This window comes from Juglans regia, chromosome 2, assembly GCF_001411555.2.
Source record: "Juglans regia cultivar Chandler chromosome 2, Walnut 2.0, whole genome shotgun sequence".
Lineage (NCBI taxonomy): Eukaryota > Viridiplantae > Streptophyta > Magnoliopsida > Fagales > Juglandaceae > Juglans > Juglans regia.
Window position 1 is genome coordinate 3,074,471 of NC_049902.1, and position 20,957 is coordinate 3,095,427.

The 20,957-nt window shown below is 38.5% G+C and overlaps 1 protein-coding gene across 1 annotated transcript in view; it reads left to right on the forward strand.

The window, feature by feature from the left end:
* Positions 1–20,957, forward strand: part of LOC108991465 (serine/threonine-protein kinase ATM) — a 113,570-nt gene that overhangs the window by 90,538 nt on the left and 2,075 nt on the right. Inside the window, exons 70-77 of the mRNA XM_018965714.2 lie at positions 12,992–13,081; positions 13,577–13,656; positions 13,815–13,893; positions 19,185–19,231; positions 19,364–19,463; positions 20,096–20,227; positions 20,330–20,464; positions 20,547–20,612. Of these exons, the coding sequence (XP_018821259.2) occupies positions 12,992–13,081; positions 13,577–13,656; positions 13,815–13,893; positions 19,185–19,231; positions 19,364–19,463; positions 20,096–20,227; positions 20,330–20,464; positions 20,547–20,612 (729 nt within the window). The remainder of the gene's footprint in view (positions 1–12,991; positions 13,082–13,576; positions 13,657–13,814; positions 13,894–19,184; positions 19,232–19,363; positions 19,464–20,095; positions 20,228–20,329; positions 20,465–20,546; positions 20,613–20,957) is intronic.

Genomic DNA, 20,957 nt, shown 5'->3' on the forward strand with positions numbered 1-20,957 from the left:
TCAACAGGTGGCAGATGAATAAAACAAACACACCCAAAGATATGAAAGGATTGATACTCAGGAGATATGCCAAATAATCAAAAATATGGAGAATCATAATCTAAAGTAGTAGTAGGCAAACGATTTGATCAAATAGATAGCAGTAGATAAAGCTTCAACCCAAAACTTAGAAGGTACAGAAGAATCAATCAACAAAGTACGAACGACATCTAAGAGATGACGATTTTTACGGTCAGCGACTCCATTTTGTTGAGGAGTATATAGACAAGAATGCTGGGAAATGATTCCATTTTGCTGAAAAAAATTTTGAAAAGAATGAGACATGTACTCCCCCCTGAGTCGGAGCGTAAAGTTTTGATACAAGTACTGAACTGTGTCTCAACAAGCGCAACAAATTTTTGAAAGACAGAAAACACCTCAACTTTAGAACGGAGAAAATATATCCAGGTGAATCGACTATAATTATCAATAAACATCACAAAATAACGATACTGACCATGAGAAATAATATGACTCACACCCCAAACGTCAGTATGCACGATCTCAAAACAGTTAGAAGCACGACTACCATATGCAGGAAAAGGTAAAGTTTTACTTTTACCAAGACGACAAGTAGCACAATCAAAAGATACAAGAGAAGAAGAAAATGAATCTTTATTGCCCAATAAGCCATGTTTCATAAGATGAGTCAAGACCACAGAATTAGGATGACCTAATTTCTTATGCCAGACTTCATTAGTATTGGCAGTAGCCGTACAAGCAAGAGAAACAACATTAGGAATAGAAAGCTGTAAGGGAAATAAACATCCTATTTTAGGCCCTTTCGCGATCACCGTCCCCGACACCTGATCCTGCACAAGACAACCACGAGAAAAGTGAACATCACAATTATTATCTACCAATTGTCCAGCAGAAATCAAATTGGTAGACAATCCAGGAGAGACTAAAACATCACAAAATGAAGAACCCAAATTACCAACAACAGTAATAGGAAGAGTACTACCATCAACGATCTAAATATTTTGCGTGCCTTTATACTTACGAACACCATGGAGACCCGTCGTATTACCAGTCATATGATTAGAAGCACCCAAATCAACAATCCAAGAAGTTGAGTTAGTACCCGTACCTTGCAGGCCTAAGGCCGTAAAAGCAGACACAATCATCTGTTGGACCATTGCTGGTGTGAGAACAGATGAATCAGAGCTTACAATAGGTGGCGCAGAAGATGAAGAAGAAGACTGAGGCCGTACTCGACAATCTTTGATGAGATGACCCTCTTTCTTGCAGTAGTTGCAAACTTTCTTAGGACAGTTGCGAGCGATATGACCAAATTCCTTGCAACTGAAACATTGCAACTTGTTCTTCCCTCTCCTTTGTGCTGCATAGGCTACATTCATAGTCTCAGAAAAGACCTTCTCAGAAGTCATACCCATCTGAGTGGATAATCGTTGTTCTTCACGCAACAAATCTCCCAAACAAATATCCAAAGAAGGAACCGGATTATGGTTCAACAAACCAGCTCAAACGGGCTCAAATTCGGGTCGAAGTTTCATTAAAAATTGATCGCGTTGACTCTCAGCATGAACTGCTTGAAGAGCCGCGAGTGCCGTAGTGGGAACCTTAACATGAACAATGCCAGAATACTCGCACCAAAGGTTAATAAAACCAGAATAAAATTGTGCGATAGGTAAATTGCCTTGACTATAAGTACTAATTTCCAATTCTAATTGGAACTTCCGAGCACTATGATCTTGGTGGTAAATACGGTGAAGATAATCCCACATAGCCTGAGCCGTAGTAAAACAGCGAAGATTGGTCACAAGATGGGACTCAATCGTGCCCAATAGCCAAGAGATTACCTTGGCATCCTTGACCTCCCATTGAGCAAATTCTTTTTCATCAGTGGGAACTTTAGTAGAATTATCAATATGATTTGATAATTCTTTTCCTTTTAAAAAATCTTAAACTGAAATTTCCACGTAGAAAAATTCTTTCCAGTGAAGCGAACAATAGTATTTTCAATAGACATGATGAAAAGCACTTAGAGAAATATGCTCAAGTAGTCAATCAAATAAGTGGCAAGATTAGGATCAAAATAAGCCAAACCCAAAGTCACGGTAACAAGGGGGGGCCCAAGGTCCTAAATAAGTCCACCCCCAAAACAAAATGCCCAGACTAAAAATAAAGGGCCCAAAGTCACAAGAATAAAAGGCACTTCACAAAACGAGGGCCCAAAATCAGTTTGTTTTTTAGAGAAATACCTTACGGACGAAGGAGAAATACTTCGACACCTGCCCAAAAAATTACGAAAACTAGCAGAGAGATCCGATTGCAACACAACCACCCAGAAACTTTCGGACTGCCATAAAAAAACCTCCACAGAAATTGCCGATACTCACCAAAGGTGGCACCCGCACGTCTTCAGCCACCAGAAACTACCCAGAAACTGCCGACAAGCACCAACAAACCAACCATAGATAGCTCCGACTCCCAACCGAGAATACCAAAAAAAGCAAGAGAAACTTTCGGAAACAGCGAGAAAAAAAAGTCCTCCCGTCGCAACAAGCCAACACTCAAGGATTAAGATCATAGAGATGAATATTAGACTAGAGGCTCTGATACCTTGTCAAGATTGGTCTGAATACCTCTTTCTATTGTTTTCCTTAATTTATATAGAAAAAGGGTTACAACCGAGCATTGATTCTAGCGCTTAATTACTGCTGGTTTTACTCTACATGTCAGCTGCTATTTACACATTAAGTCTATTTACTGTACACGAAGAGTCTATTTACTGTAGACGTTATCTATTTATCTGCTATACCATCTAGATATAGAAAGCATAAAAGTATCTCTGTAACACAACTTTTGGTGAAAGGAAAGGAACTTTGGGGTCATATTGATGGGAGTAGTGTGGCACCATAAGACAAAGATCAGCGGGCTTCTTGGGAAAGTAAGGATGCCCAAGTCATGTCTTGGATTCTTGGATCTGTTGATCCCCATATTATCTTGAATTTACGCTCATTCAAGAATACTCGTGATATGTGGAATCATCTCAAGTGGTTGTATACTCAGAATAATGCAGCTAGGAGATTTCAACTCGAACTAGAGATGTTGAATATCTCTCAAGGAGCTCTCTGTGGAGGAGTTTTATTCTGGTTTTTGTAACTTGTGGGCTGAGTATACAGATATTGTATACACTTCAATTCCAACAAGAAGTTTGGCCGATATTCAAGTTGTTCATGAAGCAAGTATGCGGGCACAGTTTCTTATGAAACTAAGGCCGGAATTTGAATTTATTCGTGCTAATATGATGAACTGAGATCCTGTGCCTCCACTTGATATGTGTTTGGGAGAGATATTTCGAGAGGAGCAAAGACTGATGACTCAAATAGCCGTGGAACAAGCTACTCCAGCTCCTGTGGCATATGCAGCTCAAGGAAAAACCAAAGGGAGGGATTTGAGCACTACTCAATGCTATAGTTGCAAAGGTTATGGGCATCTTGCTGCAAATTTGTAGAATTATAGAGAGATTTATGTTTAAGGATCTGTTAGCAATATTAGGGGCTAATATCTAGGAGATCTACAGCTAACAGATCAGTTTTTCTTATCCCATGATTTTAGGAGATTTGGTAGTCTGTTACCAAATCTGTAGATATAAGTTTCCTGTTTTATAGCTTTCAGTTTTAGGTAGTTCTGATTTCCTTTCTAGATTAGCTGTAAATATCCCTAAATAGATGAGCATTATCATCTATATAAAGAGGGGCCCGTAACCTTATTTTCAATATAGTGGAATCTTACTCTTTCCTTCCACAAACAAGATGGTATCAGAGCAATCTCTGAACCCTAATTCCCTCATATGACCAAATACGGGAAATGTGATTCAAGAGCTACCGTTTCCCAAATCACCTCCAATCAGGAAGCCATGGCTTCCAACAATGATAGTAACCTCATGCCCATTACAGGACACAAACTGAATGGGAACAACTATCTCCAATGGTCCCATTCCGTAATGATGTTCATATGCGGAAAGGGCAAAGATGATTATCTCACCGGAGATGCTGCCAAACCAAACAAGACGGATGAAAAGTTCAAAGTCTGGAATGCCGAGAATAATATGGTCATGTCATGGCTCATTAATTCCATGACAAATGACATTGGAGAAAACTTTCTTCTCTATGGAACAGCAAAGGAGATTTGGGATGCTGCCAAGGAAATATATTCTAACAATGAGAATACATCGGAATTATTCGAGGTGGAAAGTGTTCTTCATGACTTCCGCCAAGGAGAATTAACAGTGACTCAATACTTCAACACTCTCAATCGGTATTGGCAGCAGCTAGACTTATTCGAGGAGCACAATTGGAGCTGTCCGAATGATGGAATCAGGTATAGACAAATAATTGAACGGAAAAGAATATACAAATTTTTGATTGGATTAAATAAGAACCTTGATGAAGTACGAGGAAAAATTTTAGGATCCAAACCACTACCAAATATCCGAGAAGCTTTTTCAGAAGTTCGGAGAGAGGAAAGTCGAAAGAAGATCATGATGGGATCTCAAGATTCTGTGACAAATCCTGAGAGTTCAGCACTTGTGGTGAGAGGGAATCCATCCAACAACAACAACGATCACAGACCAAAGAAAGGGCGACCATGGTGTGATCATTGTCGACGTCCTGGTCACACCAAGGACAACTGCTGGAAGATTCATGGCAAACCAGCAGATTGGAGGCCTTCCCGGTTTGCCAATGACAAAGAAGGACGAGGCAACCTTGCTTCCATGGATTAACAACCTCCACCCGAACCAACTCCCTTCAGCAAGGAACAGATAGAGATCTTGCAGAAAATGTTCAGCCAATCCTTGCCTGCACCAGCTCCCACTGTAGTTGGTACCGGATCCCTGGCACAAAAAGGTAATTTTTTAAGTGCTCTAAATGCTAACAAGGAGAGGCTCAGTCCATGGATTATAGACTCAAGAGCTTCTGATCATATGACTGGATGAGAAGCTGTTTTCAACTTACACCCCATGCTATAAAAATTTAACTGTGCGAATAGCTGATGGTTCACTCTCAAAGGTGGCTGGTACAGGCTCGGTTCAAATTTCAGAGAACATCACTCTTGATTTCGTTCTACTTGTACCAAAATTAAATTGCAATTTACTGTCCATTAGTAAACTCACTCGGGATCTCAACTATGTTACTAAATTTGGCTCAAATCTGTGTGTATTTCAGGTCTTGGACTCGGGGAAGACGATTGGCAGTGCTAAGATGTGTTCGGGGCTCTATCTTCTAGAGGTTAATGATCCTCCTCAAGGAGCAATTCATCAATCAGATTGTTCAGTGTCCAGTAGTCTTGTTTCTTTGTCTATGAGTCAGTCTAATAATGATAGTGCAATTATGTTATGGCACTATAGGTTAGGTCATCCAAATTTCTTGTATCTTGAGAAGTTGTTTCCTTCATTATTCCATAGTAAAAATCCAAATGAATTTCAATGTGAGATCTGTCAATTCTCTAAACATATTCGAAATTCTTATCCTAACAGATCCTACAAAGCATCTCAACCTTTTTCCATGATTCATAGTGATATATGGGGCCCTTCTAGGATAAAAAATGTTACTGGTTCTCGCTGGTTCATTTCATTTATTGATGATCACACTAGACTCACATGGGTATTCCTCATGAAAGAAAAATCTGAGGCAAACCAGATCTTCAAAACCTTCAATACCATGATCCAAACACAATTCCAAGCAAAAATTCAAATTCTGAAAACTGACAATGCCAAAGAGTATTTCAATTCCAGCCTTAATGATTATCTCATGAGTCATGGTATTGTTCACCAAAGTTCCTGTGTTAACACTCCTCAGCAAAATGGTATTGCCGAAAGAAAAAGCCGGCATCTTCTTGATGTGGCTCGGTCTCTTATGTTCTCTACCCATGTACCAAAATATTTCTGGGGTGAAGCCATCCTTACTGCTGCATACCTCATAAATAGGATGCCATCTCGGATTCTTAACTTCCAGACTCCCTGTCAAATTCTCCTTCAATCCTTTCCCACTACTCGTCTCATCTCCACCATCCCATTCAAAGTTTTCGGGTGTTCAGCTTTTGTCCATGTCCATCAACAACACCGGGACAAACTTGATCCTAGAGCTCATAAATGTATTTTCCTTGGGTACTCTCCAACTCAAAAAGGATATAAATGCTACTCACCGGTCACTAAACAATTCTATCACTCCATGGATGTCACCTTCTTTGAGCAACAACCTTATTTCCCCAAATCTGATATTCAGGGGGAGACTAATTTTATCATAGAATATCAGCTTTGGGATATTGAAGAATCACCTCATGTCTCTCATAATTCTGACCAAACTTGCCCATCACTAAATCATGAATCACTTCCTCTTCAAAATCTCTCCCTTGAGTCTTCTTACTTCCTAGAACCTCCTACTCAAGATCAAGCCAACAATCCACCTCAAAATCTGGACACACCTCAAAATCTGGACACTATTCAATCAACAAAGAGTGATGAATTGATTACCTACTCAAGGAGGAGAAAGAACCAAAAGGAGATGGAACAACAAGCATCTATTGAGCAAACCCAAGAGTCTGACTCAAGTCCTAGACCAAGTGAAGATCCACTAGGTAACACTAATCTTGAAACTAATGATGACAGTGGCCTTCCTATTGCTATGAGAAAAGGGGTAAGATCATGTACAAAACATCCGATATACACATTTGTGTCATATGAAGGATTGTCACCGAAGTTCAAAGCTTTTGTTGCCAACCTCGACAACATCCAAGTTCCTAATAATATACAAGAAGCTCTCGGCTCACCGGAATGGAAATCAGCAGTGTATGAAGAAATTCATGCACTAGAGAAAAATGGAACTTGGGAAATCTCTGACTTACCAACCGGGAAACGCCCAGTAGGCTGCAAATGGATCTTCACAGTAAAATATAATGAAGATGGGAGTGTTAATCGGTTCAAGGCACGGCTGGTTGCAAAGGGATTCACCCAATCATATGGAATCGATTATGAGGAGACATTTGCTCCTGTAGCCACGTTAAACACAGTTCGGGTTTTATTATCTTTGGCTGCAAACCTTGACTGGCCTCTCCACCAACTAGATGTCAAGAATGCCTTTCTAAATGGGGACCTAACTGAAGAAGTGTACATGGAAATTCCCCTCGGATTTGAGACACAAACTACATGCAACAAGGTTTGTAAACTTAGGAGATCTCTATCTGGGCTCAAGCAATCTCCAAGAGCTTGGTTTGAAAGATTCACAAAGGTAGTGAAGAAGCATGGCTACTCTCAATGTCAGACGGACCATACACTATTTGTTAAACACTCTTCTGCAGGAAAACTTGCTGTCCTCATAGTGTATGTGGATGACATAATCCTAACAGGAGACTATGAAGAGGAAATCTGCACCATCAAAAGTTTACTAGCTGCAGAATTTGAAATCAAGGACCTTGGGAATCTTAAATATTTCCTAGGTATGGAGATTGCAAGGTCAAGAAAGGGAATCTCTGTCTCTCAGAGAAAATATGTCCTAGATCTCTTAAAAGAGACTGGAATGCTCGGGTGTAAGCCGGTAGATACTCCTATGGATCCAACTATCAAACTAGGAGCTAAGGAAAATTGTGCACCCGTGGACAAAGGAAGATACCAAAGATTAGTAGGTAAACTAATATACCTATCTCACACACGACCAGACATTGGATTTGCTGTTAGCATGGTAAGTCAGTTCATGAACAATCCAAATGAAGAACACATGGAAACTGTGTATAGAATCCTGAGATACATGAAACTAACACCAGGTAGAGGATTATTTTTTGAGAAGAACCAAAGAAGAGATATTGAAGTGTTCAGCGATGCAGATTGGGCAGGATCAGTACAAGACCGAAGATCAACTTCAGGATATTGCACCTTTGTGTGGGGAAATTTGGTCACTTGGAGAAGTAAGAAGCAGTCAGTGGTGTCAAGAAGCAGTGCAGAAGCTGAATTCCGGGCAATGGCACACAGTATTTGTGAGGGAATTTGGTTAAAAAGGGTGCTAAAGGAATTAAAAATTTCAGATGAAGAACCTATGAAAATGTTCTGTGATAATCAATCAGCAATCAGCATTGCCAAAAATCCAGTTCATCATGATAGAACAAAACATGTGGAAATTGATCGACATTTTATAAAGGAGAAGATAGAGGAAGGAAAAATCAAGATGTTGTACGTGCCTACATGTCTTCAGACAGCAGACATCCTTACCAAGGCTCTATCGAGAAAGGTGTTTGATGATCTGAGTTCCAAGCTGGGGTTAATTAATATTTACCGCTCAGCTTGAGGGGGAGTGTAGAATTATAGAGAGATTTATGTTTAAGGATCTGTTAGCAATATTAGGGGCTAATATCTAGGAGATCTACAGCTAACAGATCAGTTTTTCTTATCCCATGATTTTAGGAGATTTGGTAGTCTGTTACCAAATCTGTAGATATAAGTTTCCTGTTTTATAGCTTTCAGTTTTAGGTAGTTCTGATTTCCTTTCTAGATTAGCTATAAATATCCCTAAAATAGATGAGCATTATCATCTATATAAAGAGGGGCCTGTAACCTTATTTTCAATATAGTGGAATCTTACTCTTTCCTTCCACAATGTTCTAAGAAAACTTGCAACTATTGCAAGAAGCAAGGACATATTATCAAGGATTGCCCAATACGTCCTCCACGTCGCCAAGCAACTACCTATTCAACTGTTGCTGATGCTACTAGTGCTGCCAGTTCTACCTTGGCCACTTCCTCTCATGTTCCAGCTTCCACTTCTCAAAATTCCACTCCTATTACACCAGAAATGGTCCAACAAATGATCATCTCAGCTCTTTCAGCTTTTGGTATTTCAAGTAAAACCAAATATGCCTCTAAAACCTTGGTATTTTGATTCCGGTGCCACCAATCATATGACAAGTACCTCTCACTCTCTTGTTAATGTCTCACAGTATGCTGGTCCACTTAAAATTCACACGGCAGATGGTAGTTCCCTACCTATCACTACCGTAGGTGACATTTCTCCTTCCTTAAATAATGTTTTGGTGTCCCCTTCATTAAATACCAATCTGATTTCTATTGGACAATTAGTTGACAACAATTATAGAGTGTCATTCACTTCTTCTAGTTGTCTTGTACATGATCAGGTGACCGGGAAGATGATCACGATGGGTCCTAAAGAGGGTCCGCTGTTTCCTTTATGTTTAGATTCAAAATTTGTTGAGTCAAAGTCTTTACCTTCGTTTTCTTGTAATCTTGGTACTTTGAGTGTGAAGGATTGGCATAGGCGGTTGGGCCATCCCAATTCTCACATACTTCATAAGTTGTCATCTTCTGGTTTAATAGGCAATAAAGATTTCTATTCTCTTGATCAACTAAATTTTGATTGTGATACATGCAAGTTAGCTAAAAGTAAAGTTTTGCCTTTTCCTTCAAAAGGATCTCATGCCACTCGTGCCTTTGATGTTATTCATAGTGATGTGTGGGGTATTGACCCGATAGAATCTCATGATCGTTATAAATATTTTGTGACGTTTATTGATGATTATACTCGTTTTACGTAGATTTACTCTCTTTGCACTAAGAATGAAGTTTTTTCGGTATTCAAGCGTTTCTTGGCTTATCTCACTAATCAATTCTCTACCTCTATTAAGGAATTATTTCTTAACGTTCTTGTCCATATACTCCACAACAAAATGGAGTAGCTGAAAGAGAGAATCGTCATCTTCTTGATATGGTCCGGGCTCTCCTAATTGATTCGAGTGTGCCCTCTCGTTTTTGGTGTGAAACTTTGTCTACTGCTGCGTATTTAATTAATAGATTACCTACTCCATTATTAGACAATGTTTCTCCTTATTCTTTGCTATTTGGGCACTTTCCAAACTATTCTCAATTGCACTCATTTGGTTGTGTTTGTTTTGTGCATCTTCCATCTCAAGAAAGACACAAACTTTCTGCTCAATCAGTCAAATGTGCCTTTTTAGGATATAATTCTTTTCAGAAGGGTTTTGTTTGTTATGATCCTCAGGCTAAGCGCATTCGAGTTTCTCGCAATGTGGTGTTCTTTGACAAACAACAATTTTTTTCATACTCATCTAGACCCTATTCCTCCTAGTTTCTGTGTTTTGCCAAATTTTTCAGATGAAGATACAACTTCTACACCAGCTTCCTCTCGGTTTAAACCTGGTTGTGTTTACACCAGGCATAAACCATCTCATCCAGAAGATCTGACCGCTCTTTCTGCCCCAACTGAGCATCCGCCCTTGCCTCCTAATCAATCCCTTGACACATCTTATGATCCACCACCTTGTTGGCATACTTCTAGAGTCTCCAAACCCTCGGATCGGTACAGTTTTTCATCTCATTCTTCTATGTCTACTACACTTTCTTCTATTGCTATTCCCTCCTCTTATAAGCAGGCTATGAAACATGAGTGTTGGAGGCATGCCATGCAAGTAGAAATGGATGCACAAGCGATCAATGACACTTGGGATATTGTGTCTTGTCCTTCTTCTGTGACACCTATTGGTAGTAAGTGGGTGTATTCCATGAAGCTTAGATCAGATGGGTCCCTTGAGCGATATAAAGCTCGTTTGGTAGCTTTGGGAAATAGACAAGAATATGGGATTGATTATGACGAGACGTTTGCTTCTGTTGCTAAGATGATGACTGTTCGTCTCCTTCTTGCCATTGCCGCTTCTCAATCTTGGCAATTGCATCAGATGGATGTGAAGAATGCTTTCCTTCATGATAATTTAAAAGAGGATATTTACATGAAACTTCCTTCTGGTATGCCCATTTCCTCAGCTAATGATGTTTGTAAGCTGAAAAGGTCATTGCATGGTCTAAAACAAGCTCCCAGAGCTTGGTTTGACAAGTTCCGCAATACCTTTCTTGAGTTTCAATTCACTTAAAGTGCGTATGATGCTTCTTTGTTCCTTCATAAGAGTGATTCTGGTTTTGTTTTTCTGTTGGTCTACGTGGACGATATCATTATTACTGGATCCGATATTGAATTTATTCAAAGGGTTCAGATGCATCTTCATAGGGTCTTTCATATGAAAGATTTGGGACTATTGACTTATTTCTTGGGGCTGGAAGTCCACAATCAGCCACATGGGTTATTTATTAATCAACATAAATACACCCAGGACCTTGTTCAGTTGGCTGGGTTGGGGGAGACTACTTCAGTTGATACTCCTATGGAAGTCAATGTGAAGTAACCGAAGGATGAGGGTGATTTAATTTATGATCCTACATTATATAGGAAGCTTGTTGGGAATCTAATCTACCTCACTATCACACGTCCAGATATCTCATATGTTGTCCATATTGTCAATAAATTTATGGACACTCTTAGACACTTGCATTTAGTGGTTGTTCGTCGTATTATCAGGTACTTGATTGGGACTCCTAACCGTGGGTTATTTTTTCCTGCTGGCACTTCTCTACAACTTATGGCTTATAGTGATGCCGATTGGGCTGGTTGCCCAGATTCTAGGCGTTCTACAACTGGGTGGTGCATCTTTCTTGGAGATTCACTCATCTCCTAGAAATGCAAGAAGCAAGAGTGTGTTTCTAAATCCTTTATTGAAGCTGAATATAGAGCTATGTTAGTAGCGTGCTCTGAGGTGATGTGGTTGCGGGGCATTCTTCAAGAGATTGGTTTTTCGCAAGACAAGCCAACTCCTCTTTATGGTGACAACACTAGTGCCATTCAAATTGCTGCCAATCCAGTATTTCACGAGCATACCAAACATATTGAAGTAGATTGTCACTATATTCGTCAAGCCTATGAGGCTATGTCTATTATTCTTCCTCATATTTCTACGGATCTTCAAGTAGCTGATATATTCACAAGAGCGATGACAAGACAGCGGCATCAATTCCTAGTTACAAATTGATGCTAGCATATACACCGGCATCAATTTGAGGGGGGGATATTAGTGGATTATATTTATTTGAATTAATTCCTATGATATCTATGTATTTCGGATATAGATATATTTGTACAGCTGTATAGGATTTATATGATTTGTAAGTTGAATATTTAGATTAAGTAGATAAGTATGGGAAACATATCTTATCCAAGATTTGAATCCCTTTAGGATAGGAAGTTAGATTTCGAATGGCTGATTTGGTGTAATCTATTTTTGACTTCTTAATGAATGAGAAGAAATAGGAGGAGGTATTCAGTCAAAGAAAGAAATTTGTTAGTTCGTACCTATTGCGTGTCTAGGCCTTTTGAGTTAGTCCATTACAATGTATGATGTTAGTTCAAATAGATTCTTTTATTTCGTTACATTTGTGGATTATCATTCTCAAATGATAAGGTTATTTTTAACTTTTTGCATTCAGTATCTTTCAACTTTTTCATAAAGAAATTAAAACCCAATTTTGGTGAGAAATTTGCTTGTGTGCTGACATTTCCAAAGACTGATTTTCTTCCCTTTTCTACCGATTTGTCTGATAAAGGCAATGTTCATTAGAAATCTTGTATTTACCCACCGCACAAAAATGGTGTTGCAAAATGAAAGAATTCTCTCTCCCTTGTCTGCTGACATTTCCAAAGACCGATTTCTCTCTCCTTTCCCAAAACCCAATAAAACATCTCAATTCAAACCATTTCACTACTATTCACAAATTCTGAGATACTTCAAGCGTCCAAACGAGTCCTAAGTGACGTTTGATCCCTATATGATAGAATGTTGATAGAGAAAGAATCATCATTATCCTCTCCTTTAGTCATTCTCCATTCTTGTGCAAACTGTTTTCTTTACAATGGCAGATGTAAGAGACTCTTTAACAGTACTGTCTTAACCTTGGTTTTGTTGGGCATTTCCTCATGTTTTCGTTCTCAAATGCTGGAACGTATATTACTTGGATGAAAGTATTCTTATTTTACACCACATTTATACTGATGGTATATCTCTTTTGATTCAATTGTAGGTTATGGAGCAATTTTTTGGTTTAGTTAACACCTTTTTGCAGAACCATCGCGATACCTGGAAAAGAAGATTAGGAGTACGCACATACAAGGTATTTTCTCCTTTCAAATATAATAACTTAGATAGTTAACACCTTTTTGCAGAACTATATGGATGGATGTTTTGGTGAAGGACACGTTAGTTTCCTTCAAACTTTTGCATGAAATAAAACTGCTATGGATTTCCATTGAGAAAAAGTCCATGTGTTTCACCAGACTCCTAAATTAGTGACGAACAACATATGTAATATTTATATAGAATGGAGGGTGAAGTGTAAAGTCAAGGGTTTAACTTAGCACTATTGTTATGATATCATGTATCACCAATTATCTTAAAAGTTTAAACTTATCCGAAATGAAATTCACTCTAGTAGTCCTCTTCTGTAAACTAATTCTGGGGTATACGGAGTCTTGTGTAACAAAAGATTGCAATTATGCTTATTGGTTATCTAAAATGTTATATAGATATGTGCAGAAACATTTTAACGTTAATTACAAACAATTGTGGTGTTCATTAAGTTTGGAAAATCTCATATTTTATGGAATAGGTTGTTCCTTTTACTCCAAGTGCTGGTGTTCTAGAATGGGTTGATGGCACCCTTCCTCTTGGGGAATATCTTATTGGGAGGTCAGTAAATTCCAACAGGTGCAAGCTTTTAGTGTTAACTTTGGCATATGAGATCTTTATATACTTAAAAAATAAATGAGATCTTTATATGGTATTATCATTAGCTCTTATTAATTAAAAAATGTTCATTTACTTATAAAATTTTCTTCAATTTGTAGTACAAGAAATGGAGGTGCTCATGGTCGGTATGGAATAGGTGACTGGCGATCTTCCAAGTGCCGAGAGCACATGACAAATGTAAGTACCAGATGCTTCAATGCTTTTCGTGTGATAAATGTAGTTTATTTACGTTATGATGCCGATCTCAAATGTCTACTGGATCATTTTAAATGTTTAGCTATTCTAGGTACGTGCTGTAAAACAACTGATCATAAAAGCCTAGTGAAACAACGGTGGTCATCCTACCAGTTGAGAGGTACCCTAAGTATTATATTGGCAGGAAAACTAAAGGCTTTGAAAGAGGACTTGAAGAATTGGAATGAGCAAGTCTTTTGGAATGTGGATATGTGATACCCCATATGATATGGATAAGGGTATGTGGTGTATGGGATCCCACATTGCTTGGGAAGGAGAAGTTCTTGCTCTTTATAAGGTTCCAATGGAGCTCCAATTGTATCATTGACTAGTCCTTTTGAAGTATAGGCCATGTGGTTTGGGCCTTACATTGGGGCGTTACAAATGGTATCAGAGACTATCCCAACCAGAAATGTGAGACTTGAGCCATGCCACCTACAATAGACAGGCCCGACGAGGACGTCGGGAATTTAAGGGAGGTAGATAGTGATACCCCATATGATATGGATAAGGGTAGGTGGTGTATGGGATCTCACATTGTTTGAGAATGAGAAGTTCTTGCTCTTTATAAGGTTCCAGTGGGGTTCCAATTGTATCATTGACTAGTCTTTTTGGAGTACAGGCCATGTGGTTTGGGCCTTACATTGGGGCGTTACAGGATAGATGTAAGGAATCTCTTCTTGTGGAGCTGTAGGGTTTGGAGAGTAGGGCGGAGGGTAGAACTCTTTCAGATGAGGAGACCTCGAGGAAAAGTATCATTCGACCAGAACTTGAGAGGGTTATCTTGATGGAGGAGATTTCGTGGAGGCAAAAATCGAGGCTCTTTGGTTAAAGGAAGGATAAATGTACAAAGTTTTTTCACAGGGTAGCCAATTCCCATCAGAGGAACAATGCTATTGAGTTGATTGAGGTAGATGGTGTTGTTTTTTTTATCAGTCTGAGATCAAGGAGCACATTTGTCTCTTTTATGACAAGATCCTCACGGTGCAGTTTGTTTGGAGGCCAAATCTTGATGGTTTTAGCATTTTACAAGATTGGCCCCTTTAATGCTCAATGGCTTGAACAACCTTTTGAGGAGAACGAAGTTTTACAATTTGTAAGAGAGGGATGGCTAAGTATAAAGCGCTTGGTCCGGATGGTTTTACCCTGGCCTTCTTTCGGGCTAGTTAAGACATTGTTTGGGAGGATGTCATGAAGGTGTTTCATGAATTGCATTCTTTTGGGAAGTTTGAATAGAGTCTAAATGCAACTTTCATTGCACTTATTCCTAAGAGGCTGGGCTTCTGATGTTAAGGGTTTTCGTCCCATTAATCTTGTCAATGGGGTTTATAAAATCATTTCCAAAGTTCTTGCCAATTGCCTAAGCACAGTTATGTAGAAGATTGTATCGAAATCTCAGAAGGCGTTTGTTAAAGGGAGACAAATTCTGGATTCTATTTTAATAACTAATGAATGTTTGGAAAGTAGAATTAAATCGGGTGAGTCAAGTATTTTATGTATGCTTGACATGGAGAATGCTTATGATCACGTTAATTGAGACTTTCTTCTTTATCTACTAGGGAGATGTGGCTTTAGGGGGAGGTGATGTAATTGGATCAAGCATTGTGTTTCGACTGCACGATTCTCAAGTTGGTGAATGGCTCCCCTATGGGTTTCTTTAATAGTTCACATGGATTGAGACAAGGTAATCCATTGTCTCCCTTTCTTTTTTTCATTGTTATGGATGCACTCAATCGAATGTTGGGGGTTGCAGTTGATGGTGGTTTTTTGGTAGGTTTCTCGGTGGGAAGGTCTTATAATGGATTGATTAATGTTTCTCATCTTTTGTTTGTAGATAATACATTACTTTTTTGTGATGTGAATCCAGGTCATGTGCAAACTTTGAGAGTGCTCTTGCTTTGTTTTGAGGCTGTGTATGGCCTTAAGGTGAATCTTGGTAAATCTGAGATGATTCCGGTGGGCCCAGTGCGAAATATGAGAAGTTTGGCAAACATTCTGGGTTTCGAGGTTTCATCACTACTGATAAGATACCTTGGGCTCCCTTTGGGGGCTGCTTTTAAGGCAAGAGCAGCTTGGGATGGGGTGATTGAGAACGTAGAGAGAAGGTTGACGGGATGGAAGAGGTTATACTTGTCAAAAGGGGGAAGAATCACCTTAATCAAAAGCAATCTTTCTAATCTCCCTACTTTCTCTCATTATTCCCCTACCAATTGGCATGGCTGACCGGATTGAAAAGATTTTTTCGAGACTTAATCTAAGGAGGTATTGGGGCGGAGACCAAGCTTCATTTGGTTAGTTGGGATAAGACTCGTAGTCCAATGTCGTGTTGAGGGTTGGGGGTTTGGAAGTTGAGGACCTTCAATAAAGCCCTTCTTGGGAAGTGGTTATGAAGGTATCATCAAGAAAGTGAGTCTTTGTGGATGGCTATGATTGATTCCAAATATGGGAGTGCTAGGGGGGGTTTGGTGCTCTAGTGAGGTTAGAGGTACACATGGTGTGGGACTGTGGAAAAATATTAGGAGTGGTTGGGATGATTTTGCCAAACATGTTAGTTTCACAGTTGGTGATGGTTCCAGGATTAGCTTTTGGCACGATCCTTGGTGTGGTGGTAGGGCCCTTAATGTTGTATTTCTAGGTCTTTTTCGAATCACTCAGAATCAGGATGCTTCAGTGGCTGATGTTTTGGACTGCTCTAGTGGTTCACCTCAATAGAATGTACATTTTTCTAGAGCAGTGAATGATTGGGAAATGGATGCAATCTCTTTCTGTTTGGTTTGTTGTATGATACAAATTTTGGCCCCGTTGAGATGGATAAGATGGTTTGGATTCATACTGGAAATAAGAAGTTTATAGTTTGCTCCATGTACAAGATGTTGACTAGTTTGAATGGGGTACACTCTTTTCCTTGGAAGTGTATTTGGAGAAGTAAGGTGTCTTCAAAGGTCATGTTCTTTGGTTGGACAGCTTCTCTAGGGAAAATTCTGACCTTAGATAATCTCAAGAAGCGTGGATTAATTGTTATCAATTGGTATTACATATCTGAAAAATGTGGAGAATCGGTGAATTATTTGTTACTTCATTGTGATGTGGCAACGGAGTTATGGTATGAGGTGTTTAATAGGATTGGAGTGGTGTGGATGATGCCTAGGAGGGCTGTGGATCTTTCTGCTTGTTGGAGAGGTTTAAGGGGTAACTCTGAAATTGCCACAATTTGGAATATGATCCCTTTATGTCTGGTGTGATGTATTTGTTTCGAGAGAAATGACCAGTGTTTTGAAGACAAGGAACACTTGGTGGACAAACTTAGATGTTTCTTCTTTAATAAAACTTTGGCCTTTTGATTCAAAACTTTGACATTAAATAATATCCATTTTTATCCCAAAGTTGATAAAAACATTGTATTTTTGAAATATGTTTTTGGTATTTTCTTTATTATTTATATAACAAAATAGATATTATTTAAAAAAATATTGAATTACTAAAATATCGTTTGGTCCCCCCAAAGATGAACTTTTGGGTCATAAAATTCAACGTTATTGTAGAAGAAATTATCTTTGATGATCATAAGAATTTTACTTTGAAGAATAGTGGGCAGGGGGAATTTTAAGCAAAGGGAAATTAATGAACACTTTTAGTAAACGATTAATAATAACAACAATAACAACAGTAATAATAACAATAATTATCTTTAAATATATTTTCTTATATAAATGTTTGATTCATCATTTGTACAAAAAATAAGGCTGTCAAGAGGGTGCTCTTATATTATTTCCAAGCTCTGTCCCTCTAACCCACAATTTAATATCGATATGGTATTGCATTTTTTTACCATTTCTTCTTTCTGAAAATCTTCTTTAAACCCTAGGCATTGGCTCAAGTGTTAAGGGTCTTAGTCTTGTGTGTACATTTCCCTAGATGTAAGGTTCAAACCCTTTGGTGAAAACAATTTCTAGGGGCCACAATCCATCTATGTGTAATACCCCGGATCAAGTATAGGACGGTGGTAAATGGAATCTCACATTGCTTGGGAGGGAGAAATTCTTGCCTTTCATAATGACTCCGAGGGGGCCTTGGGCCTTCCATAGGTTATTATAAATGCTATCAAAGTCAATCTCAAAACCAGAAGTATGGGACTTAAGCCGTGCCATCTATGATGGACTTTGCCCAACAAGGACGTCAGAGATTTAAGGAATGGAGCTTGTTATAACTGAATGGAATCCCACATTACTCGGAAAGAAGCTTGCCTTTTATAATGATTTCAAGGAGCTAAGGTTGTAACATTGACTAGTCCTTCGGAGTATGGCTTTAAGATGTGGCTTGGGCCTTCCTTAGGCTGTTGCACTGGGAAAAGCTGATGATTTACTTGATCTGTGTGATGTGGGCTTGTTACACAAGTTCGGGGTTTAACCGGGTAAAAGGTATATTGATTTTGCATGGTCTCTAGGGGTTTAACTGGCTAAAAGATATATTGCTTTTAAGGGATGGGAAAATGAGGCTGGACCATGTAAAAGTTCAGTCATTATCTTTAAAATTTTGTAGCTTCATGTCTAAACATTTGCTTTTCTTTTTTAATTCACATACATAATCTAATGCTAAAGGCTAAACCACAGTGCAATGCTTGTTCTTGATGTCCAGTTTATGAATGCCTTTCGAAACCGTGTCATAAATGTTATCAAGGAAAGCTTTAGCTAAAGCATATATGAGAACTCTCCCATATCGGTTACTTTTAATGAAATATTCTGTTCCCATAGTGGACAATTCCAAACCTCAGACAAAGCATGGCAATTTGATAGGGAGAAATTATTTGTACAAGTCCCAAATAGACAAATCCCATACAAGCCCTTGTAAAAAAATGGACCCCACCTTAAAAAAGTGTAAAAAAAACTATTCTTTATTAATGGGACCCACTTTTTTACAAAGGACTTGTATGTGGCTTGTCTATTTGAGGCTTGTACCTAGCATTACTCATTTGATAGTGGCGGAAGTGAATTGGGAAAGAGTAATGATATACATCTTATACACAACTTTACACATCCCGCGTACATGGCACTGCCAAATAATTAAATGCTTCCAATACTAAAAGAATTATAATTTCATCATATGGCAGTGCCATGAAATTGTTGTGCCAAAGTCGTGCTGCTATCATTTACACGCTGACTCATTCTATCATTTACTGTTATTGGTATTTGTCATTCACCTTCAAGTAAATAAATTGATATTGATCTTTTATATAGGAGAAAGACAAGCGCAAGGCATTTCAAGAAGTTTATGAGAAATTCAGGTTAATCCTTACTGGGTAGAAACTACTTGTTTTTTTTCGAATTTAAATCCTTATACTGGGTAGAAACTACCTTTTATATTTATTTTTTCACATTTAGGACTTAGCCACCTTTTTCTTGGACACCTTATGCAGGCCTGTCATGCATTACTTTTTTTTGGAGAGATTTTTACAACCAGCTGACTGGTTTGAGAAGAGACTTGCTTATACACGGAGTGTGGCTGCTAGTTCCATGGTTGGTGTGTTCTACCCTCATGGTGTTGTTGACTTGGGTCCTATAATTATGTGAGAATGACCATTCTTTATATTGTGGAATACAAGAATGATTTTCATCTTTGAGGATTTACTTTTCCTCTAATATTTAGTGGAATATCGTTTTTTAGGGGATATTTAGTTGAGTATCATTATACACTACTTGGAAGTCTGTTCTAGCAGTTTTGCATTTTTATTTTTACTTTTTGATGTTGGGTTTTTGTATTAAATACACATTATGTGCTTTTGGCACAAGCTGGTAGAAGAGATGGAAGAATTTACCTCCATGCTGTCTTCATGTTTCTTTGTATCACATTGCCTGCTAATTTTACCATTGTGGTGTTGCCAGAACACTTTATTACGGACAGTTCTGCTCATGTAATTGAATCAGTGTGGATATTGTTCTTCCCATTACACTCTGATTCTCTACCCCCAAGATGCTTAACTAACTAAGCATGAGAACTTCATCCAATTTGTCCGAATACCATTTTAAGCTCAAATCCCAACCACATCTGTAACTATCTGTGAAAAGATCTCTTCCTTGTGTAAAGTTGGCTAAGTATCACATGTGGAGTGTTTGAACCTTGATGAAATACTGACTTTCTTCGTATTCAGGTTGGTTACATTGTTGGCCTTGGAGATCGACATGCCATGAATATTTTAATTGATCAAGCCAGTGCTGAAGTTGTTCATATAGATCTTGGCGTTGCCTTTGAGCAAGGGTTGATGCTTAAGACACCAGAGAGGGTTCGTTTACCCTAATCAAAGATTTCTTTTCTGTTTTCACTTTGCTTGCTTTGGTCAGTCACTGCTCTCTGCTTTAATGTAATATTATGTCAACTTGGGCAGGTTCCATTCAGGCTTACAAGAGACATCATTGATGGCATGGGTGTAACTGGAGTGGAAGGGGTTTTCAGAAGATGTTGTGAGGAAACTCTTTCTGTTATGCGGACAAATAAAGAAGCATTACTGACAATTGTTGAAGTATTGACTTTAACCAGATTCTTTCAGTAATGAACAATTGCAATTTCAAAGTTTCCTGATAACAGATGTGAATTCTCTGCAGGTTTTTATACATGATCCCCTATACAAGTGGGCATTATCTCCTCTGAAGGCCTTGCAGCGTCAAAAGGTATTTTGGAAATTTCTCTAAGATAAATGCTTTAGCCATGAAAGAATTTCACAAAAGTAAACTTACAAACTGATGTATCCTTATGTGGCACGTCAAATTGTAAAGTTACTTTTATTGTAAAGTAAATCTAACGGATCACAAGAAGCCACGTCAGTTTATGAGTTTACTTTTGTGAAATCTTTTTGTGGCTGTAGCACTTCTCTTTCTCTAGCCATATGGATGCATACTATCTTCTGCATATGAAAAAAAAGCTGGAGGGAGGATAACGCAGTCCAAGGTGTAGTGATAATGGTTTAGCAACTTAAATTCAAACAGATATGGGATCTACCAGGAAAAGAAAAGAAT